We start from the raw sequence: 24,311 nt of genomic DNA on the forward strand, positions 1-24,311 counted from the left end.
TTTAAAAATCCAATCTGCTAGCCCATGTCTTTTGATTGGTGAGTGTAAGCCATTAACATTTAGGGTTACATCCGGTGGGGCGGCTGTGCAAGCCCTGGGCAGCCAGCCTTCGGATGTCTGTAAGACTTGCATTCGGCCATGAGTCACACAGCATTCCGAATTTTTTGGTCATTGCAACACTCTTGATCGGGAGATGAGAAAAATGCTTGAAGAATGAGTACATGGAAAAGAAGACCAGGAGCAGGGAGCATGGCAATGCAATGCGAAAAAGACTTTTCAGTCCTCTGGAGGAATCTGAAAAATAATATACATTTTTACAGGATATCTTGGCTGAGAGAAGAACTGAGGACTGTTCATTGAGAGCCAAAAGAATCTTATCTCATTGGTGTCCAGAATCTTTGAACAGAAAGTGACCATTGAGGAGTCAAACCATGGAGAAATGTGAAAAACTAGATTCTGAGCATTGGAGCAGAGCCTTCAGTACTATCGACTCCCAACAAACCTAACTTTCTCCATGTTTTTGCTCTTTGTTGACATTCGTGTAGTGTAACCTATCTCCTTCAATAAAGTAATTAAAAAAACTTTAGGGTTACTATTGAGAAATGATTTGTATTTCCAGCCATATTTGTTAATTTTTGTTATTTAACTTAACTTGGTTTTCTTCTTTGATTAATTTTTCCTTTAGTGTACTACCTCCCTCTGCTGAATTTCATTGTTGTTTTTCATTTCCTCTTCACGAAATATTTTGTCAAAGATGTTTTGTTGTGCTGGTTTTCTACCTATAAATTTTTTTAACTTTTGTTTATCTTTGAAAGTTTTCATTTCATCTTCAAATCTAAAGCTTAATTTTGCTGGATACAAGATTCTTGGTTGGCACTCATTGTCTTTCGGAGCTTGATATATGTTGTTCCATGTATGTTCTTTTAGCTTTTAGGGTCTGTGTTGAAAAATCTGCTGTTATCCTAATAGGTTTTCCCCTATATGTAATATGTAAACTGATTCCTTACTCTTGTGGCTTTTAAAATTCTCTCCTTATTCTGCATGTTGGGCATTTTCATTATAATGTGCTTTGGTGTGGATCTGTTGTAATTTTGTACTTTCGACATCCTGTATGCTTCTTAAATTTGGATTTCCAGTTCATTCTTCTTGTTTGGAAAGTTTTCTGATATTATTTCATTGAATAGATTGTTCTTTTTTTTTTTTTAGTTTGGACCTCTATGCTTTCCTCTATCCCAATAATGCTTAAATTTGGTCTTTTTATCCTATCCTATATTTCTTGAATGTGCAGCTCATGGTTTCTTATCATTTTCACTGTGTGTGTGGTCTATGTTCTTTTCAAATGATTCATTTGATCTTCATTATCTGATGTCCTATATTCTAAGTGGTCCACCCTGTTGGTGATGCTTTCATTTGAGTTTTTAATTTGGTTCATTATTACTTTCATTTTGAGATTTTTTTTTTTTTTTTTGTAGAACCTCTGTTTCCTTGTTGAGGTTATCTTTTGCTTCTTGTATTTGTTTATGTAGCTCATTGTGGAAGTGTTCTTTCACCGCCTGTTTTTATTCTCTTACGTCTTCTTTGAGATCTCAAAACCTTTTAACCATATTTATCCTGAAACCTGTCATTTTCCCTGCTGTAGCTGCTGATGCTTCTAATGACATGTTGTCTTGTTTTTTTGTGTGTGTGGTACTTTCTTCCCTTGTCTTTTCATGTTGCTCATGTGTCTTCCTTTTCACCTCTGTGGATCTGGTGTGTCATTGTTTTTACCCCATAGAGTTGTAGTGCTCTTGTAGGGTTCCAAGATCTCTCCTTGTGGGGATGGACAATGTTACCAGATTCCAATATCAACAATACATCTCCTATGAACAAATTTTTGTTATTAAGACATTTACAGTGTAGTTTCAATGTCCAGAAATGTTAGATTCGATTATTATTTAAAATATATGAGTAGTTTCATAAAAAGGTTTACAGTTTCTGGCTGTGGACAATGAAGTGGGGGTCAGGCGTAGGGATGATATACTTTTGAGATGGCGATCTGATCTGATAGCCACGCCCACCAACAAATGGCAAGGAAGGTTTTCCAAGATGGAGTCATTCTGCTTCTAGCACCGGGGTTTCTGGGAGCTGGGCAATGGCCTTGTGCTGTGGATCGTTAGAGGCCAAGCGACCTGAGTGGGAGTGGAGCAGTCTGGAGTTCTGCAGAGGTGCTGATAGGTTATTCTGCTAAGCCGCTTGTGAGTCTTGAGCTAGACCTTCGGGCTTTGGTTCCAGAGTAAGGTGACTTACTCCTGAGATAGGATCTCAAAAGATGCTAAGTTTCTGAGGCTGGCCTTTGACTTATAATCCTCCTGCCTCGTAATCCCAAGTAGCTGGGATTACAGGTTGTGCACCATAGTGTCCATCAGATTTGTGGTTTTGAATGATCATGTCTACTAAGATGTATAGAATAAATTGGGTGAGCAGAGGCTGAGGGAAACATCATAATCTCAGTGAGGGCTGTTGGCCTTGAAACACAGTAGGGCATGGATAGTAGAAAGGGGAAGGGTCTGATGGACATCAGGGAGGCAGGCTAGTGGTTGATCAGATATGGGATAATGCCCAGTTTTCCCTGTTCTCCATCTGGGTACACAAATGGTGGTGCTGTTACCTGGAAGGGAAAACAGAAAAGCTAGTTTTGGTCATGAGTGATAAACACAAAGAACTAAATATAAGCCAAAGTCTTTTGAAGGAAGAGGATTATGTTAGTAATTATCAACTTCACCATTTGAAAGAAATAAAGCTAAAAAAAGATAGTTATTGTTTTTAATGTTCACTGAGGCAATTTTATGGGGATTAGGTGAGATTGTCTAACAAAGTACATGCTTGAATTGTCATGGAGCTATCCAGAATGATAATAGAGAATTGATTTTGCCTCATAGTGCAGTCTGTTTCTGGAAATCTTAGATACAACATTATGTATAGGGTTGCAAGTTGTGTGTCCTGTCCCTCTCTCCCCACCCCCAGAAGGTAGCTTTTTCAAGCATTGTAAGAATTTTTAATGTTCTACTACTGTTTCCTAGGTTTACAAGTTTCTTAAGTTTCAGTTGCAACTTGTTCCAAGAAGCCTCCTTTGCATCTTATTCTTTTTTGTTGTTATTATCTTCCTTTTGATAAAAACCAATGTTGCCAAAGTTGACACTACAAATACAAACCATTTTTCTGTAGGACATTTTGGAAATATACCTGATAGTGGAATGGAAACCTACTTTGCTTCCCTGCTTCTTTCTTTATAAATTTGAAGCTGGTACCTGAGAATCTTTAGAGGATAACATTAGTAGGCATCCATGCAAACACATTTGGTTATTACACTGTGTTTCATCATCAGAGATTCTGTCCTCTTGCTTGTAAATGAGTGTAATGCCCTGTATGGTGCTGAGAAATAAGTTGGTCTTTAGTGATTAATTGTTGAATGAAAGAGTATTATGAACTCTTTATTGTTTGTATGAAAAATTTAACCCAGGACCACTAAGCACTGAGCCACATCCCCATCCCTTTTTGTTTTTTTATTTTGAAACAGGATCTTACTGAGTTGCTAAGAGTTTCTCTAATTTGTTCAGTCTGGCTTTGAACTTGAGATCCTCCTGCCTCAGCCTCCTGAGCTGCTGGCTTTACAGGCCTGCCACTGCCCTGGTCCAACATGTTTTGCATTTAAATCTTTCATGGTTTTTAGTTTTTTTTTCCCTTTCTCCAGGTATTTTCTGAAAATAAAATGTCATTTTTAGAAGCATATAAAACTTATATGCTTATAATAATAAATCAGGCAGTGTTTCGTAGGATTAAATTAAGTGATTTAGAATATTCCTTTGGCATAATTTATGATAGCACAAGCCTTGTTTGTATGGACCCCTTTTCAGTACAGGCACTTTCATAAAGTGCTAATACAATTGACAGATAAAACTTTTCTATTTGCGTAAATTCATATTACCTAGGAGTTTTATTTTTAAAAATTAAGTCTAGAAAAGGATTCTTTACTTTTAAAAATAAGAAACTACTTCATATTTTTTAATTAAAATAGTTAAATGTTTGCACATTTACAGTGTTATATTGACCTAATAGAAAGATTAAGTGTCTGTATAATAAGAACTTGGTTTTCCAGGTTTATTTCATTTTTCTCAACTATCAAACATAAGCCAATGATTTTTAAATTCTGCAGTGTTTCAGGGCAGTAAGCCAGGTGGTGAGGAGGTGGTGCTAAACCCTGCAAGTACTTTACCTCTAGTGGGAGAGGAAAATGTGCATATAGTTAATTAAAATGCAAGAGAAATAAGAGATACTGCAGTAAGTGCTGGAGTTGAGATCTGTGGGAGATACAGAGATTTCATCAGAAGTGGATCAAATTTGAATTGACTATTGAAGGAAGAATAGAATCTGGCTAGATTAAAGTATGGCTTTTATGAGGCATATGGAACAAAGTTGAGCTGAGATAGGTGATGTTTTAGCTTTGTATCTTTCTGACTGAAAGTCCTTACAAGAACAAATTAGAGGAGAAAAATTTATTTTGCCTCTCATTTCAGAGGTTCAGTCATTCCATGCTTGGCAGCCTCCCTAACTCTGGGCCCAAGATGAAGCAGAACATCATGGCAGAAGGGTGTGGCAGAGGAAAGCACATCAACAGGACTTGATAGCCTCAAAGCAAGAGCTCTCCTCACCAGGGACAAAATATAAACCCTAAAGGCACGAAGCCCAATGACCTACTTCCTCTAGCGCATCCTGTGTGCCTATAGTTACTACCCAATTAGTCATTATTAGTGGATTAATCCACCAATTAGGTTACAACTCTGATAATCTTATCATTTCTCCAAATGTTCTTGCATTGTCTTCACAGGTGAGCTTTTGGGAGACACTTCATATCTAAACTAAAATAGGAGAGGTTTTTTTTTGACATTTGTTCAGGAAGGGCATCAGGAACAAACTGAAGGAACAGCCTTAAATTGTATGTACTGGCTGAGTTCTTCAGATGTGAAAATGAATCTTCTGTGACTGTCTGGTCAGCACATAAAAACCTCTTCAGAGGTTTTTAATTTTTACTGATGTTGGGGAAAGGATCTGGAGGAATAGCTATTGCAGTTGAGGTGTTTTTAGCTGGAGAGAGAGACACACACCATTTTGGAATGCCTTCTTGTGTGCCCAGTCTGGCAGGTGGAGCTAGATTGTGAGATCATAGTGTCCTACTTGGGCTTTTCTAGATGGGGCTCTGGAGCTCTCTGTGTAGTCAGTGGTAGAAAAGGCCACTTTATCTTATACCTAGATTATTTTGTTCAAAGAGTATTTTCCTCCCCAGTTGAAATTTCTCTTATACTATTTGTGCCTTTTTAAGAATTGATTTTTCTTAAAAATATATTTGAATAAATGTGAAAGGAAATAGCTAATGCCTGGCTCATAGCAAGTGCTGCTAAACTTTACCTGACTTTTCACATCAGTAAATTATAAATTTCCTTGTTTTAATTCCAGCGTAGTTCCACAGGATAATCCATAGAATCAGAGGTTATTCTGATAACCTCTGTGGGCGTGACTTTATTTATAATGAAACAAAAGTATATAATTTCCTCTGTATTCATAGTTGCCATAAGTACAAGTCTTTCTGAAGTATGTTTTTTTTTTTTAAGTTGTAGATAGACACAGTGCCTTTATTTATTTTTATGTGGTGCTGAGGTTTGAACCCAGTGCCTCACACATGCAAGGCAAGCACTCTACCACTGAACTACAACTCTAGCCCTGATGTATGTTTTTGTTTTTTTTTTTTTTTTAAGAATTTTAAAAAATGTTATTTAGTTGTAGATGGACATAATATCTTTACGTGGTTCCGGGGACCAAACCCAGTGCCTCATGCATGCTAGGCAAGCACCATACCACTGAGTCACAGTCCTGGCCCCTCTGAAGTATGTTTTCAAATTACTGTTGTTATCAGTTGAATTTCTGTATTTATACCACAATGCTTTTTCTAGAAAAATGTAACATTATAATGGTGAAAAACTTTAAGGAGTTCTGTGAGATAAGTGTTTGAAGAGTTATAAATGTAGAAAAAAACCAAACCCAGTCTTTCCTATGCTCTTCGAGCATGCTTCTGACACCAGATATGTGAACTCCCTGTTCTCCCATCCTCGCTGCAACAGCAGATGCCATCTGAGCATCCTGTGATCCAGTTCGGTTCTGACACTGCCTACCTGGAGATAGTGTGGGCTCCCACAGGTTGAATGAAGGTTCTGTCCCTGAGACTGCCTTTCCCTCCTCAGGTGCCGGATTCAAGTTCCAGGTTTTGTTTTACCTGTGCTTCTGACATATCAGGTATATATTAGAGTTCCCACAGCTCCCTCCTTAGGTTTAATTAATTTGCTAGAGCTGCTCATAGAACTCAGGGTAGCACTTACATTTTCCAGTTTATTATAAAGGATATCGCAAAGGATATAGATGAAGAAATGCATAGGATGAGGTATGGAGAAAGGGAAGCGGAGCTTTATACCCTCTGTAGGCACAGCATCCTTCAGGAACCTCCATGTGCTCAGTTATCCAAAAACTCTCTGAACCTGTCCTTTGGGTTTTTTGGATGCTTCATTTTGTAGGCACAGTTGATGAATCATTGACCATTGGTGATCAACTTAACCTTCATCTCTTCTCTAGAGCCCCTCTCCCTTTTTCAGATTAGAACCTTCTGATTCTGCCATGGTCTTTCCAATATTGACTAGTTCCCATCCTGAAGCTATCTAGAGGCTGCTAGCCATCAGTCAGCTCATTAATAAATACACATACCACTTTGAAGATTCCAAGGGTTTTAGGAGCTGTATGCCAGGAAAATGTGGATTAAGGCCAAATTATATTGCACAATGTCACAAGTTAGCAATGCCCAGAATAGATATCAGTATCTTTAGGCAAAAAATACAAGTTTTATAATGTGGCTTATGATTTTTCCTGTCAAAGACTATTTTCTGGTTAACATACTCACATTGTTAGAATATTGTCTTCAGTTTTGGTTTTTGGTCAGATTTTCCTTCAAATTGTTAAATTTCAAATATTATCAATTACACAGTGCCTCTTATGGTCTAGATATGAGGTGTCCCTTGAAGCTCAAGTGTTAGACAATACTAGAACAATTCAGAGGTGAAATGATTAGGTTATGAGAGCTTTAACCCAGTCAGTGCATTAATCCAATTGACTACATTAACTAGGTAGGGACTATGGGTAAGTAGATCATTGGGGGCATGCCTTTGGGGTATATATTTTGTCCTTCTTGAGCAGAGTCCTGTGTCTGTCTCGCTCTCTGTTTCCTGGTATATCCTGAGCTGCTTTCCTCCACTGTACTCTTCTGTCCTGATATTCTGCCTCATCTTTGGTCTCAAGGAATGGAGCCGACAGTCTATTGACTGAGGCCTTTGAAACAATAAACTTTTCCACTTATAAATTGTTCTTTTCAGTTCTCTTGGTCAGATTAGTGAAAAAAATGTGTAAAATAATTCTTTAAATATTTCTATAAAAGGGAATGCTACATGTTAGTAATGTCACAACTGTAAGGAAGAATGCTTTCCATTATTGCTGGGATGCTTTTATTAGAGTATATTCAGGAGACCCCAACTTGAGCAGTTAACAGTCCATAAAAACTCTTCCTGATGAGAGCATAACTTGTACAGAACTGAATAGCATTTTGGCAGCATTTGCTTTTTAGATGTCTATAATCTTTGATCTGTTCATTTTATTCCTGTTATGTCCTAAGAAAAAAATTGGTAAAAAATAAACAAAGGTTCCTAACAAAAGATGTTTTTGACAGTGTGTGCAGACTTCCCTGAACTGGAAACAAAGTAATTTTGATAGATTTGTGTGATGAAGTAGCATATGCCTGTTGAAGTGATATTTTACAGAGTTTTTAATGACACGAGGATATGCTTATGAAAAGAAGTATTTCAAATTCTATAGAATATATCTGGGTAAAAGTTGTGGGGAAATACATTGAGACATTAGGACTTACCTCTGGAAACTGGAGACTAGGGTAAGTCTAGTTTATTTATAGCTTAGTTTATTAGTTTATTTATATCTCTGTAGTTTACAGATTATTTTTCCCCCCTATGATAGATTGAACCCAAGGGGGCAGGCTAACACTGAGACACACCCTTTAAACCCTTTTTATTTTTTATTTTGAGACAAGGTGTTGCTAAGTTGCTGAGGCTGACTTTGAACTTGCCAGTCCTCTTGCTTCCTGAGTCACTGGGATTACAGATGTACACTACCACACCCGACTGGTTTACAGATTCTTAAGGAAAAAATCTGAAGAATAAAACTATTCATGCAGAAAAATCAGAGGCCATATCTCTATTTTGGAAAGTTGGCTCTTAAAGGAAGAAGGGTAGAATGGGAAAGGGGGATGTTGCATAAGAGAAGATGACAAAGGATGGTACTTGGACTGCTCCAGGCAGAGGGAATGGACAAGGGATACCCACCAGGGAAGCAGCCTCATGATTTAGGGGTTAGATGTTTAAGGAGTGATGTGGGAATGCTCTGTGATGTTCACCTTGATTGATAGGTATGGTTCCATAAGAGATAAATGGCCAGTCTTAATCAGTCATTTTTTATCTGTCTTTGTCTATTTGTATTTACTTTCCTTTTTTGAATCTGGATCATAAGCATACTTTGGTAAATTGCCAGTAGACATTAGTGATAATGACTCCTTAGAGTAATGGTGCATAATCATGGGTGGTGTGTATCAGTAATCTGTTGACGTGTGCCCAGGCCACATACCAGACAGACCTGGGTCAGGATCTCCTGCTTTAGTTTCTGTATTTGGGGGTTGGGGTGGTGGTGGATTATGGTGTATAGTTCTCTTTAGAAACTGTTGTGTTATAGTGGCCCAAATAGTAGATTTAATTTTGTGTTGCATTTTATTTTCTCCCAGATAAATTCCAAATTCTTCACGAAATGGTGTCAAACTATGGTTTCAACCTTTCTAGAATTTTTTCCAATATTATTCTTCGGGTTCCTTGAACAGCAGCAAAAAATAACAAGCCCTCTTCTTTTGCCATACCTCTGTTCATACATTGCCTCCTGCCAGGATTTGGCACCTACTTCTGTTGACACCTTTTTCTTCTTTGTATGTCTCTTTAATTCTTTCTCCTTTCTCAGAGCATTCCTAGAGATTCTGTCATCCAGAGAACATTTCTCCCTTCTTGAAATATTTTATTTTCGGTGTTGTATCTCCTGGACCTTAATACAGCACAGGAAACTGTATGCCTTGAGTATGTATTGAATTAATTAAAGAAGTTATGTTATCAAGACATTTTCTGCCTTATTTTGTATTGTTATTTGTATACTTGTTTTATGGTTTGTATATGGTATGTTCCCCCAAAACTCATGTGTGAAACAATGCAAAAAGGCTTAGAGGTGAAATGATTGGGTTATGAGAGCCTTTACCCAATCAGTGAATTCATCCCCTGATAAAATTAACTGAAGGGTAACTCTGTTAAACGCCAATACTCATCTAGGTTGGTTTCACAGTGTAGCTAGGGTATGGGTAGAGGAGGTGGGTCAAAGGTGTGTGCCTTTTTGGGTATCTATTTTTTTCTGTCAAGTGGAGTCTCTTTCTCTGCTTTCTGATCATCATATGATCTGCTTCCCTTCACCATACTCTTCCACCTTGATGTTCTGCCTCACCTTGAGCCCCAAGGAATGGATCTTCCACTGAGACCTCTGAAACTGTGAGCCCTTTTCCTCCTCTAAAATTGTTCTTGTCAGGTCTTTCAGTCACAGCAGCTAAAAAGATGCCCTGTCTGATCTAATCTGTCAGGCGAATCCTGACTCTGAGAGAAAACTCATGTTGTACTCATTTTAGCAATAAAATAGTTTTATAAATATTGCATGAAGAAATAAATGAGAGATCTCCTCTATACTTTGGGTTATCAAGCAGAATTTGGAATGGTAAGAAAGAATCCCAAGATTCATGACATAAGGGAAAGAGAGTAATAGTTCTGAGATGATAGTTTCTGAGTTCTCATTGGTCATGTTCGTGGGATGCCCAGACTGGAGGGGCTTTAGTCCCGCACTGTCAATTGAATGCAGTTGATGGTTTTCAGGATAGTTTTCAGTTGTTACACTCGCATTGATGTGGAACCATATCTTCTATGAATGCAAGGGAGAGAGATTTATAGTGCTTGGTTTCATGGGTGCCAGTCTCAGTACCACCTTATGTTTTGAATTTCTGTTCCATCTTAAGTAAGTTTCTTTTTAAGTTTAACTTTAAATCTTTTATTTTCTCATTATATACTGCTCTTGCAAGTTAATGAATGGTTTAAAATTAGGCAGTGAAAGTCAGGGCTGAGTTTCCCATGTGTTAATGTCAATGACTGTGAGGGGTTTACAGGATTTTAAAGTATTGGCGTTTAACCAGTAAGAGTGTGATGGGAACATGTGTTATGATCAGCTTACAGTGAAGAATTTGCTCATGGTTATGGTGGCCTTTTTTTGGGGAGGGGGAGGAGTTGCATAAAATGTAAATTCATCAGTTTTAGGTGTACTATTCAATGAGTTGTGATAAATATACAAATATATGGTGAGGAAACATTTCAATACCCAGAGTTCCTTGAGCCCTTTTACAGTCAGTAAGCTCCCCTGCTCCCACTCCCTGGGTCTCAGCAACCCTGGATCTCCTTTCCCCTTGCTTTGAATTTTTAAAATGGCATCTTGGCCAGGTTCATGATTTTGTAATCCCAGCGGCTAGAGAGGCTGAGGCCAGAAGAGTTCAAAACTTAGTGAGGCCCTAGGTAACATAGCAAGACCCTATCTCAAAATAAAAAGGTAGAAGGGCTTGGGATGTGCCTCAGTGGTTAAGTGCCCCTGGGTTCAGTCCCTGGTACCAAAACTAAACAAACAAACAAACACAATGGCATCATATACCATGTGGTTATTTAATATTGACTTCTTTTGCTTAGCACAGTGCGTTTGAGTTCAAGTTGTTTTTTTTTTGCTCATTGTGTGGTTGTTGCTGATTAATATTCCTTTAGTCACAGTTTATCCTTTCTAGAGTGATTTCTTTTTTCTTTAAAAGGAGGAGACGTTCATTTTAGCTCACAACTTGGGTCAGTGGTCAGCAGGCTCCATTGCTCTGGGCCCTGAGGTGAGGCAGCACATCTCAGTTGATAAATATGTCTGAGGAAAGTTGCTCAGCTTGTGGCATCTGGGAAGCAGAGCGAGAGCCCTTTTTTGAGTGATTTTTTTTCTAATTTGTTATATATGACAGCAGAGTGCATTATGATTCATATTATACATATAGAGCACAATTTTTCATGTCTCTGGTTGTATATAAAGTATATTCACATCATGCGTGTCATCATACATGTACTCAGAGTAATGATATCATCTCATTCCACCATCTTTTTTCTCCCATGCCCTCTCCCACCCCTTTGCCCTATCTAGAGTTCATCTAATACTCCCATATTCCCTCTCCCAACCCCACTATGAATCAGCCTCCTTATATCAGAGAAAGCATTTGGCATTTTTTTTTTTGGGGGGGGGATTGTCTGACTTCACTTAGCATTATCTTCTCCAACTTTATCTATTTACCTGCAAATGCCTTGATTTTGTTCTCTCTTACAGCTGAGTAATATTCCACTTTTTAAAAAAATTTATTCATCTACTGAAGCATCTAGGTTGATTTCATAGTGTAGCTATTGTGAATTGTGCTACTATAAACATTGATGTGGCTGTGTTTCTAGTATGCTGTTTTTATTTAAGTCCTTTAGGTATAGGCTGAGGAGTGGGATAGCTGGGTCAAATGGTAGTTACATTCCCAGCTTTCCAAGGAATCTCCATACTGTTTTCTATATTGGCTGCACCAATTTGTAGTCCAACCAGCAATGTATGAGCGTGCCTTTCCCCCCACATCCTTGCCAACACTTATTGTTGTTTGTGTTCTTAATAGCTGCCATTCTGACTGGAGTGAGAATGAAATCTTAGAATAGTTTTGATTTGCATTTCTCTAATTGCTAGAGATGATGAACATTTTTTCATACATTTATTGATCGATTGTATAACATCTTCTGAGAGATGTCTGTTCAGTTCTTTGGTCCATTTATTGATTGGGCTACTTGTTTTTTTTTCTTCGTGGTGTTTAGCTTTTTGAGTTCTTTATGTACCCCAGAGATTAGTGCTGTATCTGATGTGCGTGTTGTAAAAATTCTCTCCCATTCTGTAGGCTCTCTAGTCACCTTACTGATTGTTTATTCTTTTGGGAAGCTTTTAGTTTGAATCCATCCCATTTATTGATTCTTGATTTTAATTCTTGTGCTATAGGAATCTGATTAAGGAAGTTGGGGTCTAATATGACATGATGGAGATTTGGGCCTACTTTTTCTTCTAATAGGTGCAGTGTCTTTGAATTCCTAAGTCTTTGAACCATGTTGAGTTTTGTGCATGGTGAGGGATAGGGGTTTAATTTTTTTTTTTTTTTGTTACATATGGATATCCAGTTTTCCCAGTACCATTTGTTGAAGAGGCTGCCTTTTCTATAGTGTATGTTTTGGGCGCCTTTGTCTAATGTAAGATAACTGTAATTGTGTGGTTAGTCTCTGTGTTCTCTATTCTGTACCATTCGTTTACCAGTTTATTTTGGTGCCAATACCATGCTGTTTTTGTTACTATTGCTCTGTAGTATGGTTTAAGGTCTGGTATAGGGATGCCTCCTGCTTCACTCTTCCTGCTAAGGATTGCTTTAGCTATTCTGGGTCTCTTCTTTTTCCAGATGATTTTCATGACTTGCTTTTTCTATTTCTATGAGGAATGCCATTGGGATTTTGATCAGAATTGCATTAAATCTGTATAGTGCTTTTGGTAGTATGGTCATTTTGACAAGGGAAATCTTTCCATCTTCTAAGGTCTTCTTTAATTTCTTTCTTTAGTGTTCTGTAGTTTCTGTTGTAGATAGAGGTCTTTCAAATCTTTGGTTAGGTTGATTGCCAAGTAATTTATATTTTTTGAGGCTATTGTAAATTGGGTAGTTTCTCTCTTTTCCTTTTCATTGGTTTTTCACTGATATGCAGAAATGCCTTTGATTTATGAGTGTTAATTTTGTAGAGTGATTTTTTTGAAGATCTCAACACTGGCATGTTATATTTGACTAGTGATTTATTTGACCCCTAATGTCCAAGCTGAACACAGAAATTTTTTAAGTGGGGGGGACCCTGCATTAAAGTAAAAAATTAGACTGAGGGCCTTGAATATAATAGTTATGATGATAGCATATGTGGGTGATGACCTTTCTTAGTGTGGCCCCTGAACCATCTGCATCAATATCTTCTGGTGTGCCTATCAGATATGCAATTGTGTAGGCCTTCTCTTAGATTTAGTGATTAGGGATGTCCAAATGCCTGAAGTGGATGTCAGTACTAATGCTGGCTCATCTCATTGAAGTGAGTGTGCTTCCTAAATTTTAGTTTCCTGTTCAAACTGTCTTCATAAATTAATAATTTATTTCTGTAGACATAGAAGCATTAAATTGAAAAAGTATGGTAGAAGTATTAACATCTTGAAAAGTAAAGCTTATTTACTTTTTTGTTAGTCACTGAATTGTTTTTCCTGGTGTGATCTATTATTGTCTTGTTTCTTGTTGCTTCATCTAGTCATCTTGTTTTTTTTTTTGGTGGTGCAGGGACTTGTGCATGCAAGACCCACTCTACCAACTGAGCTATATCTCCAGCCCTGAGTCATCTTGTTAATACATGGCACATGCTTTATATGTCTGTGTAAAATAAATGATACATGTCATCCACAATGCTCTTCACTTTTTCATTCATCCACAGCCTTTCCTTCATAATAGCATATATAGAACTACTACCACATTATTTTTGTATAATAGCTTTAAGAGATTATTCCCGTATCATGAAATCTACCCACTTAAAGTATACTATTCTGGGGTTTTTCAGTACACTGACAGTTTTGCAACCATCATCCTGCCGATTTTAGGAGATTTTCGCCCCATCCCCCAAAGCCATATACTTCAACAGTCATCTCCATTTTCTCCACTATCCTATCTTCTGTTTTCACAAATCTCTCCATTTTAGACACTTATTATAAATGGAATCAAGTATTGTTTTCAGTGACTGGCGTTTTTGATGGACTATATGTTTTCAAGGGTCATCCATGTGTTAGCATTTTTTAATACTTAATTTCTTTCTTTTTTTTTTTTTAGGTCAAGTGATATTCTATTGTATGGTTTTGCCATCCTTTTATTTATTCATTGGTTAAGTGACATTTTGGTCGTTTCCTCTTTGGACTGTTTGGAAAATTTTTTGAGAGTGACAATTTTCCAAAGTAGTTTCACCAGTTTCCACTTTGCTCAGCAGTGAGGATTCTGAATTTTGTACAACCTTGACATCATAGGATTACCTTAAAAAAAAAAAAAAAAAATCACTGTTCTCATAGGTGTGAAGTAGTATCTCTTTGTGGTTTTGGTTTTTTATTTTTCTCTTGGTGAAGGGTGTTGATCATATTTCCTAGTAGTTTTATAGTTTTAGCTTCTGTATTTAAAACTTTTGATTCATTATGAACTAATTTGCTTTTTTTTTTTTTTTGTATGGGGGATTGAACTCAGGGTCACTGAGCTACATCCCCAGCCCTATTTTATTTTGAGATGGGGTCTTGTTAAATTGTTGCAGCTGGCCTCAAACTTGCTGTCTTCTTGCCTCAGCCTCCGCAGTTGTTGGGATTGTAGGTGTGTGCCACTGTACTTGGCATGAATGAGTTTTTTGTATATGGTGGGGGTAGGAGTCCAACTTTATTTTTTTGCATGTGAATATTAAGTTGTTCCAACACCATTTATTTGTTGAATAGACTGTTCTTTCCTGATTAAGTGTTCTTAGCATCTTTTGTTGAAAATCAGTTTATTGTAAATGTGAGGGCTTGTTTCTGGATGTGCAGTTCTCTTCCATTGATTTATATGTCCTTATTTTAGTATCACACTCTCTTCATTACTGAAGCTTTGTAAGAAATTTTGAAATTGCAAAGTGTGAATCCTCCATTTTTGTTCTTCATTTTCAAGAAGAACTGTTGGCTATCCTGGAACTGTGTGTTTTTTTTTTTCTTCCTTATGAATTCTGGGAATGACTGGGCAATTTCTGCAAAGAAGGCAGCTGGGATTTTGATGGAATTTGCATTGAATTTATAGATAATTGGGTCATTGCCATCTTAATATTTTTTTATAATATGAGATGGGTTTGTTTAGGTCTTCTTTAATTTGTTTTAGCACTGTTATATAGTTTTATAATATGTTTTGGACATCTTTTATTATAATTATTTCTGAGTATTTTATTTGTTTTGATGTCCTTATGAATAGTGTTGTTACCTTAATTTCATTTGCCTCATTCTTTTTGGCAGTTACATTGTATAAATGTGCGATAATCTATCATAATGTTATTAATAAGTTTCTATTGAAGGACATTTAGATCCCAGTATGTTGCAATTTGCAGACGTTGCTACATTGAATATATCATGAGGGTAAATGCCAGTAATAAAATGTGCTAAAGGTATTCAGACACTGGAATTCTCTCTCTAATTTAAAATGGTTATATTCTTTCTATTTATCTTTTTACTGTTTATTTTAAAACTTCCCATAAATCCTTTAAGTTCTATAGAAAAATGTTCTAAATTCATTTTAGCTCATCTTATTGTTAAAAATAATGATACACTGGAAGAGGATTATGTTACTAAAAAATTTCCAAAATAACTGCTGTTAGTAAAACTTTCTCTGGGGCTGGGTTGTGGCCCAGTGGTAGAGTGCTCATCTCACACGTGTGAAGCACTGGGTTTAATTCTCAGCACCACATAAAAATAAGTAAATAAAAGTTGTAGAAAGAAAGAAAGAAAGAGAAAAAGAGAGAGAGAGAGAAAGAAAAAGAAAGAAAGAAAGAAAACTTTCTCCGAGCATGAAAAATGTTCTATATTTGTACTGCCCATGCTAATCTGTCAGCTCTAGTCATATGTGACTTTAGCATTTGAAATAATGGTAGAATGAGTGAAGATTTTAAAACTTTATTCAGTTTTAATTAATGTATAACACATGCATAGGGATTTCATTTCTTTTCTGTTTGTGTTCTAAATTACCTTAGAAGGATAGAGAGTTATCTGTACTTGAATTTTGTTGATTCATTTCATATTAGTAATTGTAGATGTCTTTAGACTTGAAGCTTTCAAGTTTGCAGAAGTTTTGTTCACAGTGGTACATTTGCATAATTTCCTGAGTAGCGTGAGGCAATTGTTAGTGGTTACGGCAAATTTCACCAGTACAGGTCTTAATCAACAGTTCATTTTAGTAGTGGTGTACCCTGAACATCGCTGGCTTCTGGTTCCCTCCAAACAGAGCTTTTAGATAAAAAAGGAAATGGGCCCTTAGTTTGCTACTTCTTAATATATGTACATATACATATATGTGTGTGTATATATCTTGATATAATGTAAAAACTGGTTTTTAAAAACTGCATTTTCATTATGATCCTGTATGGAGTCATGATTAGGATGTGTTTTATGTAGGCATAATGTAGTTCTTTGTGAACAATTCAAGTGGCCAGTTAGAAGTTGGCTTTTTAAATTTTTTGCTCTTGTCACTGAAATATGGTGTATTTCTTACGTGAAAGTATGTTCTTAAATTAGCACTTTGTGTAAATGTATTTTGTGATACATGTGTTTTGCTGAGTAAAAGGTAGGCTTACTTGTACTTTGTACTTGTCTGTTTCTCTAAACTCTGTTTTATTTTGCTGAGGATTGAACCAAGAGCCTCATGCGTGCTTCAGCATGCCCTCTACCACTGAGCTATGCTCCCAGCTCTTTAAAATCTGTATTTGAAACTTAGATTGGTGCTGATGAGAGCTGGGGATTTGGCTCATTGATAAGAGTGCTTACCTATCATGTGCAAGGCCCCTGGTTCAATCCCCAGCACTGCCCCACCTCCCAAAAATGTAGAAGAGGAAGATGATGATGATACGGGTCATTAACTACAGATCATAGACCAGGAATCTAGACTTTGTGGCTTGATCCTGTGTTCTTTGCTCTAAACTGGGTTTTTTTAATCCTTAACCTGGCACTTTCACATGCTTGGAAAGCCTTCAGCTACCAGCTACGTGCTCATCACATCTGCTTCCATTTGCAGCTAACATGTTATTTTTTTTTTTTAGTTATCAATTCTGTGTCAAGCAGTCCTTACTGTATTCTGTGTTGCTGGGTATTTCACTTGCCCGTAAAACTCAAATGGACTCAAACAGAAGTTATTTTTCTCTGAAACCCCCTTTGCCGCCTCCTCTTTAGTGTGTATATACATGAATGGAGTACTATTTTACTACCAGAAATGTAGGAGGCACATACCCCTAACAAATTAATTCTAAGTTCTGGTGTTTATTGTCTCTTCCTTGGACCACCAGTTACAATATTTCCTCACTAATTTCCTTCTTGCTTTCTTTCTTTTTACCCTTTCTACACACTGACTCTTCAGCAAAAGCAATTCTCTAATGCTCATTCACCTCACTGTTTGAACCCTGAGTGAGGTAAGAAAGTGCATGTATTGGTTGGTTTTATCTCTTCTTAGAAACACTATTTGGGTTATTTCTCAAGCTAACAGTTTACCACAGAGAGGGAGAATAAGGAGGAGGGAGGGAGAAGAGTGAGTTTTAGATCTGGAGATGGATATGGGGAGGAAGGAAGCTATTTTATGTGAACTTTCCTGAGGGAATTCTCCTAGAACACCTTTTGTGTGTTGATTAAAGATTAATTGGACAGCATTTCTTAAATTGTGTCCACTTAAACTGGTGACAAAGAATTTTTTTTCTCTCTACCAATTGTATAGTTTGCTTGTTCTTTACTCTGTGTAAAAGAAATAAACAGCTGGAAGGAAATTCCACTCCCATCTAGTTGCCTTGGCAGTTTAGGGCAGATGATACATGTGTTTTGCTGGGATTGTTCAGTTTTTCCTTCCTTTTCTTATAAAGCAATTGGACATGCAAGATGTACTATGAAGTTGATAAACATAGTAAGATAATTTTAGTATAATATTGAAAGAACAGATTTTGTTGATTTTTTAAAACTGCATTTTTATTATGATCCTGTATGGAATCATGATTAGGATGTGTTTTATGTAGGGCACAATGTAGTTCTTTGTGAACAATTCAAGTCGCCAGTTGGAATTTGGCTTTTTAAATTTTTTGCTCTTGTCACTGAAATATGATGTATTTCTTATGTGAGAATATGTTCTTAAATTAGCACTTTGTATAAACTTCAGACTCTCTTGGCTTTTTTTTTTTTTTTTAATATTGGAGATTGAACCTAGAGGTGCTTTATCACTGAATTACAGCCCCATTTGTTTGTTTATTTTGAGACAGGGTTTCACTAGGTTCCTGAGGCTGACTTCAAACTTTGGATCCTCCTGTTTCAGCCTCCCAATTTGCTGGGGTTACAGGCATTCGCCATTGCGCCCATCAGCCTGCTTTTTAAAGAACTACATTATCCTTTCCACCCTGAATTTATGTGTTCATTTGTAAAAGAGACCATGCACACAGAATGCTGAAATCTGAATGTAGATATTTCTAATTTTTCTTGAAAGTATATACTTTATGAAGGCATAATTTTGCTCCAAAAATATAACATAGCTGTATAGATTTTCTTTTGTATTTTTAAAATAGCTTTTTGAGGTTTAATTCACATACTAAGCATTTTATCCATTTAAATATTTAAAACATAACATATGTGTTTGCTGAATCATATAACCATAACTACATTAGAAAATTGTAGCATATACGAACACTTTTGTTTCTTTTTATTATTGAATAATATTTCTTTATAAGGTTATATCACATTTTGTTTTTCCGTTTATCAGCTGATGGAGATTTGGGTTCTTTCTGCTTTTATTTATTATGAATAATAATAATACTGGGAACACTTGTGGACAAGATTTTGTGTGGAGATATATTTCAATTTCTTTTGGATATGATCTAGGATAGATATGTTGTGTCATGTGTTGACTCCATATCAACTTTAAGAAGACCCTCCAGACTGTTTTTGTAAATGTTCCATTTACATTTTCACCAACACTGTATGAGAATTCTCATTTCTTCATCTTTCTTTTAACATTTATTATTATATGGTTTTTAAATACTAATCCGGTGGTTGTGAGGTGGTGTCTTAAGGTGATTTTGATTTCCTTTTCCCTAATGACTAAGGATGATGAGCATTCTTTAATGTTTTAGTCATTTCATATATCTTCTTTTCAGAAATATCCATTATAATCCCCCACCCTGCAGGGGTGTTGTGAATCAAACCCACAGCCAAGTTGCAAGTTGCTCCACCACTAAGATACTCCCTGTCCTTTACTCATTTTTTAAAAATTTAATTCATTTTAACTTTTTTTTCCCCCTTAAATTTTTGGTGCTGGGAATTTCACTCAGGGTCTGTGCATGATAGGGAAGGGTCCTACCACCGATCTATGCTCCAGCCTCCTAAATTGTTGTCTTTTAAAAAAAATATTTTAGTTGTAGTGGACACAATACCTTTATTTTATTTATTGATTTTTATGTGGTGCTGAGGATCGAACCCAGGCTCACACATGGTAGGCGAGCGCTCTACCGCTGAGCCACAATCCCTGCCCTTGTTATGTCTTTTTATTGTTTAGTTTTATATTCTAGATATCAGCCCATTTTAATTATATGATTTGCAAATACTTTCTTTCCATTCAGGGGGCATGTTTTATTTTCTTGGTAATACCGTTTGAAGCATAAAGGTTCTTAGTTGTAATGAAGTTCAGCTTATCTGTTTTCCCCCAGCTATAAATGCTTATGCTTTTGGTGTTGTATGTAAGAAACATTGCCTAACCCAAGATCATGAAAATTAACTCCTGTTCGCTCAACTGCTCCAGAGTTACATAGTCCTGGGTATATAGGTATCTATTTGTCCAGTACCATCTGTTGGAAGGACTATTGTGTTTCATCATTTAATTGTCTTCATACCCTTGTTGAAATATTTCTGGATCCTCCCCAATCCCATGGCTGTTTGTATGTGCTTCTAGTAACTCTTGTATAAAATAAATTCTTGAGGGGTTTCATTAGGATTAATGGGAGTTGTTTCTTTTCTGACCTTCATGAAAATGTACTTGGTTAGATAATCTGTCACCTCTCAACTTTTTTTTTTTTTTTTTTTTTTGAGATTTAACCAGCTTTTGCATTATTCTAGAAACCTCTTTTAGAGGTTTAGAAGGTGACTTGAAGATGGTGTGGCATGGCTTCTTTGTGTCTGCCTGAGGGAAACTTACCTATGTAAGTTTCTCCTGTGTCGTAGGCAGTAGCAGGATGATTGGGTTGAAGAAGAATCAGTGCTTGGAGCTACAGCATTTGGCTATTGAACCAGTACTTACTATGATGAGTTGAACGATTTGAGAGTCTGTGCTAATTGCTACATAGTAGGTCAGTAAGAGAAGCTTTTGAAAAAAGAATCACTGATATGAACAGGCATCTGTGAGCAGAGCTGCCATTGTGGTACAGGTTGAATCCAGAGTCTAGAATAGTACCATCCAGTAGAAATACATTTTGTGCCTTCCTGTAATATGAGATTCCAGTGGCCACATTCAAAAAAAGTAAAAGAATTAAGTGAAATTAATAATATACTTTAATGTACAAAAACATGATAACATGTAACAATTACTAATATAATATTTTACTTTTTTGTACAAAGTCTTAGAAATCTAGTATGTATTTTATATTTACAGCAAATTTAATTTTGAACTAGACACATTTCAAATGCCTGTTATCCACCTGTGACCAGTGACTAATGTATTGGGTGTGCAGTTCTAGATATTTTGATATTACAGCCAGTTGAGCTGTTACATCAACATTACTCAGTGTTCTCTCTACTTCATGATATCCTGACTTCAGACTTTTAACTTAGTAGCACTGACTGGCCTTTGAGGAGCATTCTCACTGGCAGAATGTAAAATGACTGCTCACTTAGACCAGAGGGTCTGAGAATTTTGTTAAGCTATTTTGGCAGCTCAGCATTTTGGTAAGAGACACACACTTTATGATGAATGTGCCTGAGTCTCTGACGTGAGAGGAAATGGACAATGAAAATTTTATTCTGTTCTCCCAGATACAGTCTGTTCCACTGAAGAAAATAGAAAATATCACTAGTTCAGTGGTGGTTCTCAGTTGGAATGATCCCCCCGCCTTCTAACACACTCGGGCATTTTTTTCTATTTGGACATATTTTTGGTGGTCACAGTAGGGTGTGTGTATGTGCGCTACTGACATGTAGGGGCTAAAGGCCTGGAATGGTAATAAGTATTCTACAATGCACCAAACAGTTCCCACAACAATTAATTACCTGGCCCAGGTGTGAATAGTGCTGAGCATAGTGGTGTGCTGCACTAGAACTGGATCTTTCTTTTGTTGTTAAATCATTTCTACAGTGAATACAATGTGCTTTACATTTAGAGAATCAACTCACTTTGTTTTCATATAAAATTTCTAAGTTAGGAAAAAATAGCTTTCAAAATACATCTGATTGAGCCAATTTGTTAGGTAGATTGTGCCTATACCCCTGAAGCATGGGTCTGGAAGCAGCTTTCTGTCAAGCAGGGAATAGCAGTGTCCCTCGAAATTGTTTCTCATTCTTCCCTTAGTGGAAGTGGTAAGACTGTTGCAGTCCCTGCCTGCTTCTCCTTCTTTAGAATTCCCTGTGCCTAGGACTACTTTGAGCTCGGCTATATCTGTTAAAAAGAAAATGAGCTTTTACAAGACTGCCAGAAAGATGATTGCACTTCCCTAAGGCCTATTAGAATTTCTGGATATATTTTGAAAGTCATGTGTGTGTATGTGTGACTGATCCCTTTTAGTGCCCCATCATGACTGACAGGTAACTCAGAATGTTGTCACTGCCACACTTTTAATATCTGTTACCTAGGGAGCTGTAACTTTAGGAGTCTTCATAAGATTAAGCAAGCAGAAATCAGTGCAGTCACATTTTACTTTCTTTAGCTGACCTGCCAAAGGTAATCATACTTGCTAGCAAGTATGTGCTTCACTTTACCTGTTGTATATGATCCCTTCTCTTTCCTCATGATATTTGATGTTTCTGCTGCCTCTCATCCTTGTCCCTTTGTCTCAGTTGTGGCAGTTTGAGCTTTTGATGGCAAGCCACATGCATTAATAGCTATAGTTAGCTTGGGCAATGTAGTAGAGGAAGTGTGAGGACTTTCAGATTGGGGAAGGACATAACCCCAGCCCAGGGCAATGACTTTTTTAAAGAAAGAAAGAAAGATAGGGGCAGTGGTTAGGGCACTCCTCTATTTCTGATTTTTTAGAGCAGTTAAGGATGACCTTGGCTCCTGTGACAGATCACCTTGTCAAGATTCCAGTGCTGGAGAGTGAGCCGTGGCTTTATTAGGCTCTACTAAAGTGAGGAGGGAAAAGATCTGGAATCATCTTTCGGTCAGCAGCCCCAAAGAAAATCCAGGTGTGTTTTTAGAAAGAGAAAGTTTATACGGGACTGGCAAAAAATGGCACATGTCTGCCATATTGATGCTACTGAGATTCCTCTTATTCCTCATAACTAGGGAAACCCCTCCCCCCATCATCCTACTGGTAATGCCTCTGGGGAATACCCTCAATAGCCCAAGCTCTTGCACCTGCCACAAATATCTGCTCCCACCCTACTTTTCACCCACATCTCCAAGACTAGTTCAGGAGAGCAGTGGTGGCTCTATTAGGAGGGCAGCTTAAGAGACAGATGGGCTTCTGGCATCCAAGTAGAGACATTAGTGTTTTCCACATTGAGACATGATTAGAAATAGCAATTAACTTTCATATCAAGTACAAGTTTGATTTTATAGAATCCCATTATGAATGTTTTGCTTTTAAGAAAATGTAATTAATATGTGTGTGTCTTTCTAGATTTTTCAAATTTTGCATTTTTAAGACTGCAGACTTTTATTGTTTTATAGGTTTTTTTTTTGTAAAAGAGTATATTATTGTTTTATAGGGTTTTTTTGGTAAAAGAGTATATTAAATATCATTGAACCTTTTTGGGACAATTACAAATGGCCTTTGCAAATCTTGTACCTCTAGGAACTGTATTTGTGTTTGACCAAGAGTAGATCTATTTTTTATTTTAGTTATTTAATTAATTAATTTTGGAACTGAAGATTGAACCCAGGGGCATTTACCACTGAGCTGCATCCCCAGCTTTTAAAATTCTTATATTGAGACAGGGTCTTGCTAAGTTGTTTCAGACCGCACTAAGTTGCTGAATCTGGCCTTGAACTTATTAGATCCTCCTGCCTCAGCATCCTGAGTTGCTGGAGATTTATTTTTTAATTTCCAATTTGGGCCAATGTTCTTGATAAGTAAAGTTGATAGATAATTAAATTCTTAAGTGAAAATAACTGTAACTGTACTTTAGGTACAGTATGTGTTAATTACCTTTTATGAGTTATTCTAGAAACATAATTTCCTTCCTTCTACTTCTATGGGAAGGAAATTCTGATTTTCAAACAGAAGAAAACAAACTCCTTTATAAACTAGTGCTGCTTGCACCTCTTTATAGTTGCTGTGGCATGTTTTCTAACTAACTAAAGCTGTGTAGCGTGGGATGCTCTTTCATTTCAATCAATTTCACAGCATTGTCAAGAAATATGAAGTTCTGAGTGAAAAGATGCCTATAAAAATGCTCTTTAGTTAATATGAGTAGTCCCCCCCATTTATATATTGAAATACTACTTGAATTCAATCAAAATGGATGAAGTGACATAAATCAGCATTTCTTCTTAGCATGTGACAAGTTTTCTTTTCCTATATTAAGAAACTCCCATATGTATCCATAATGCAAGATTTACTTCTGAGTAAATAGGTGTTTTCTTTCCACTGTTTCAGGCCGGAGCCTCAACAGAAAGCTCCTTTAGTTCCTCCTCCACCACCACCACCGCCACCTCCACCACCACCGCTGCCAGACCCCACACCCCCAGAGCCAGAGGAGGAGATCCTGGGATCAGATGATGAGGAACAAGAGGACCCTGCAGATTACTGCAAAGGTGATGTGTGGGCATGGCTGTGCAGACACAGCAGCCGGGCCTGTTTTCCTCACTCAGTCACCCAGTAACTTGGGGAATGGATGTGGAGAGGCACACTCTTGGGCTTAACTAAAATTAGCCTCCTTGTTCATTGAAAGTAGAATGATACCAGATTAGAAAGCAAATTGTAAGTTATGAGAATATGTACATACATACTCTAGGTACTTTGGAAAGTTTTTAATTTGATACATTTAAAGAATGTAGT

General features: G+C 36.9%; 1 protein-coding gene across 7 annotated transcripts in view; it reads left to right on the plus strand.

The window, feature by feature from the left end:
- Nucleotides 1–24,311, plus strand: part of Srpk2 (SRSF protein kinase 2) — a 228,290-nt gene that overhangs the window by 132,147 nt on the left and 71,832 nt on the right. For all 7 annotated transcript variants that reach the window (XM_071613219.1, XM_027926454.3, XM_027926459.3 and 4 more), the window contains one exon: nucleotides 23,910–24,067. In XM_071613219.1, the coding sequence (XP_071469320.1) occupies nucleotides 23,910–24,067 (158 nt within the window). The remainder of the gene's footprint in view (nucleotides 1–23,909; nucleotides 24,068–24,311) is intronic.

This window comes from Marmota flaviventris, chromosome 1 (genome assembly GCF_047511675.1).
Source record: "Marmota flaviventris isolate mMarFla1 chromosome 1, mMarFla1.hap1, whole genome shotgun sequence".
In the NCBI taxonomy this organism is placed as follows: domain Eukaryota; kingdom Metazoa; phylum Chordata; class Mammalia; order Rodentia; family Sciuridae; genus Marmota; species Marmota flaviventris.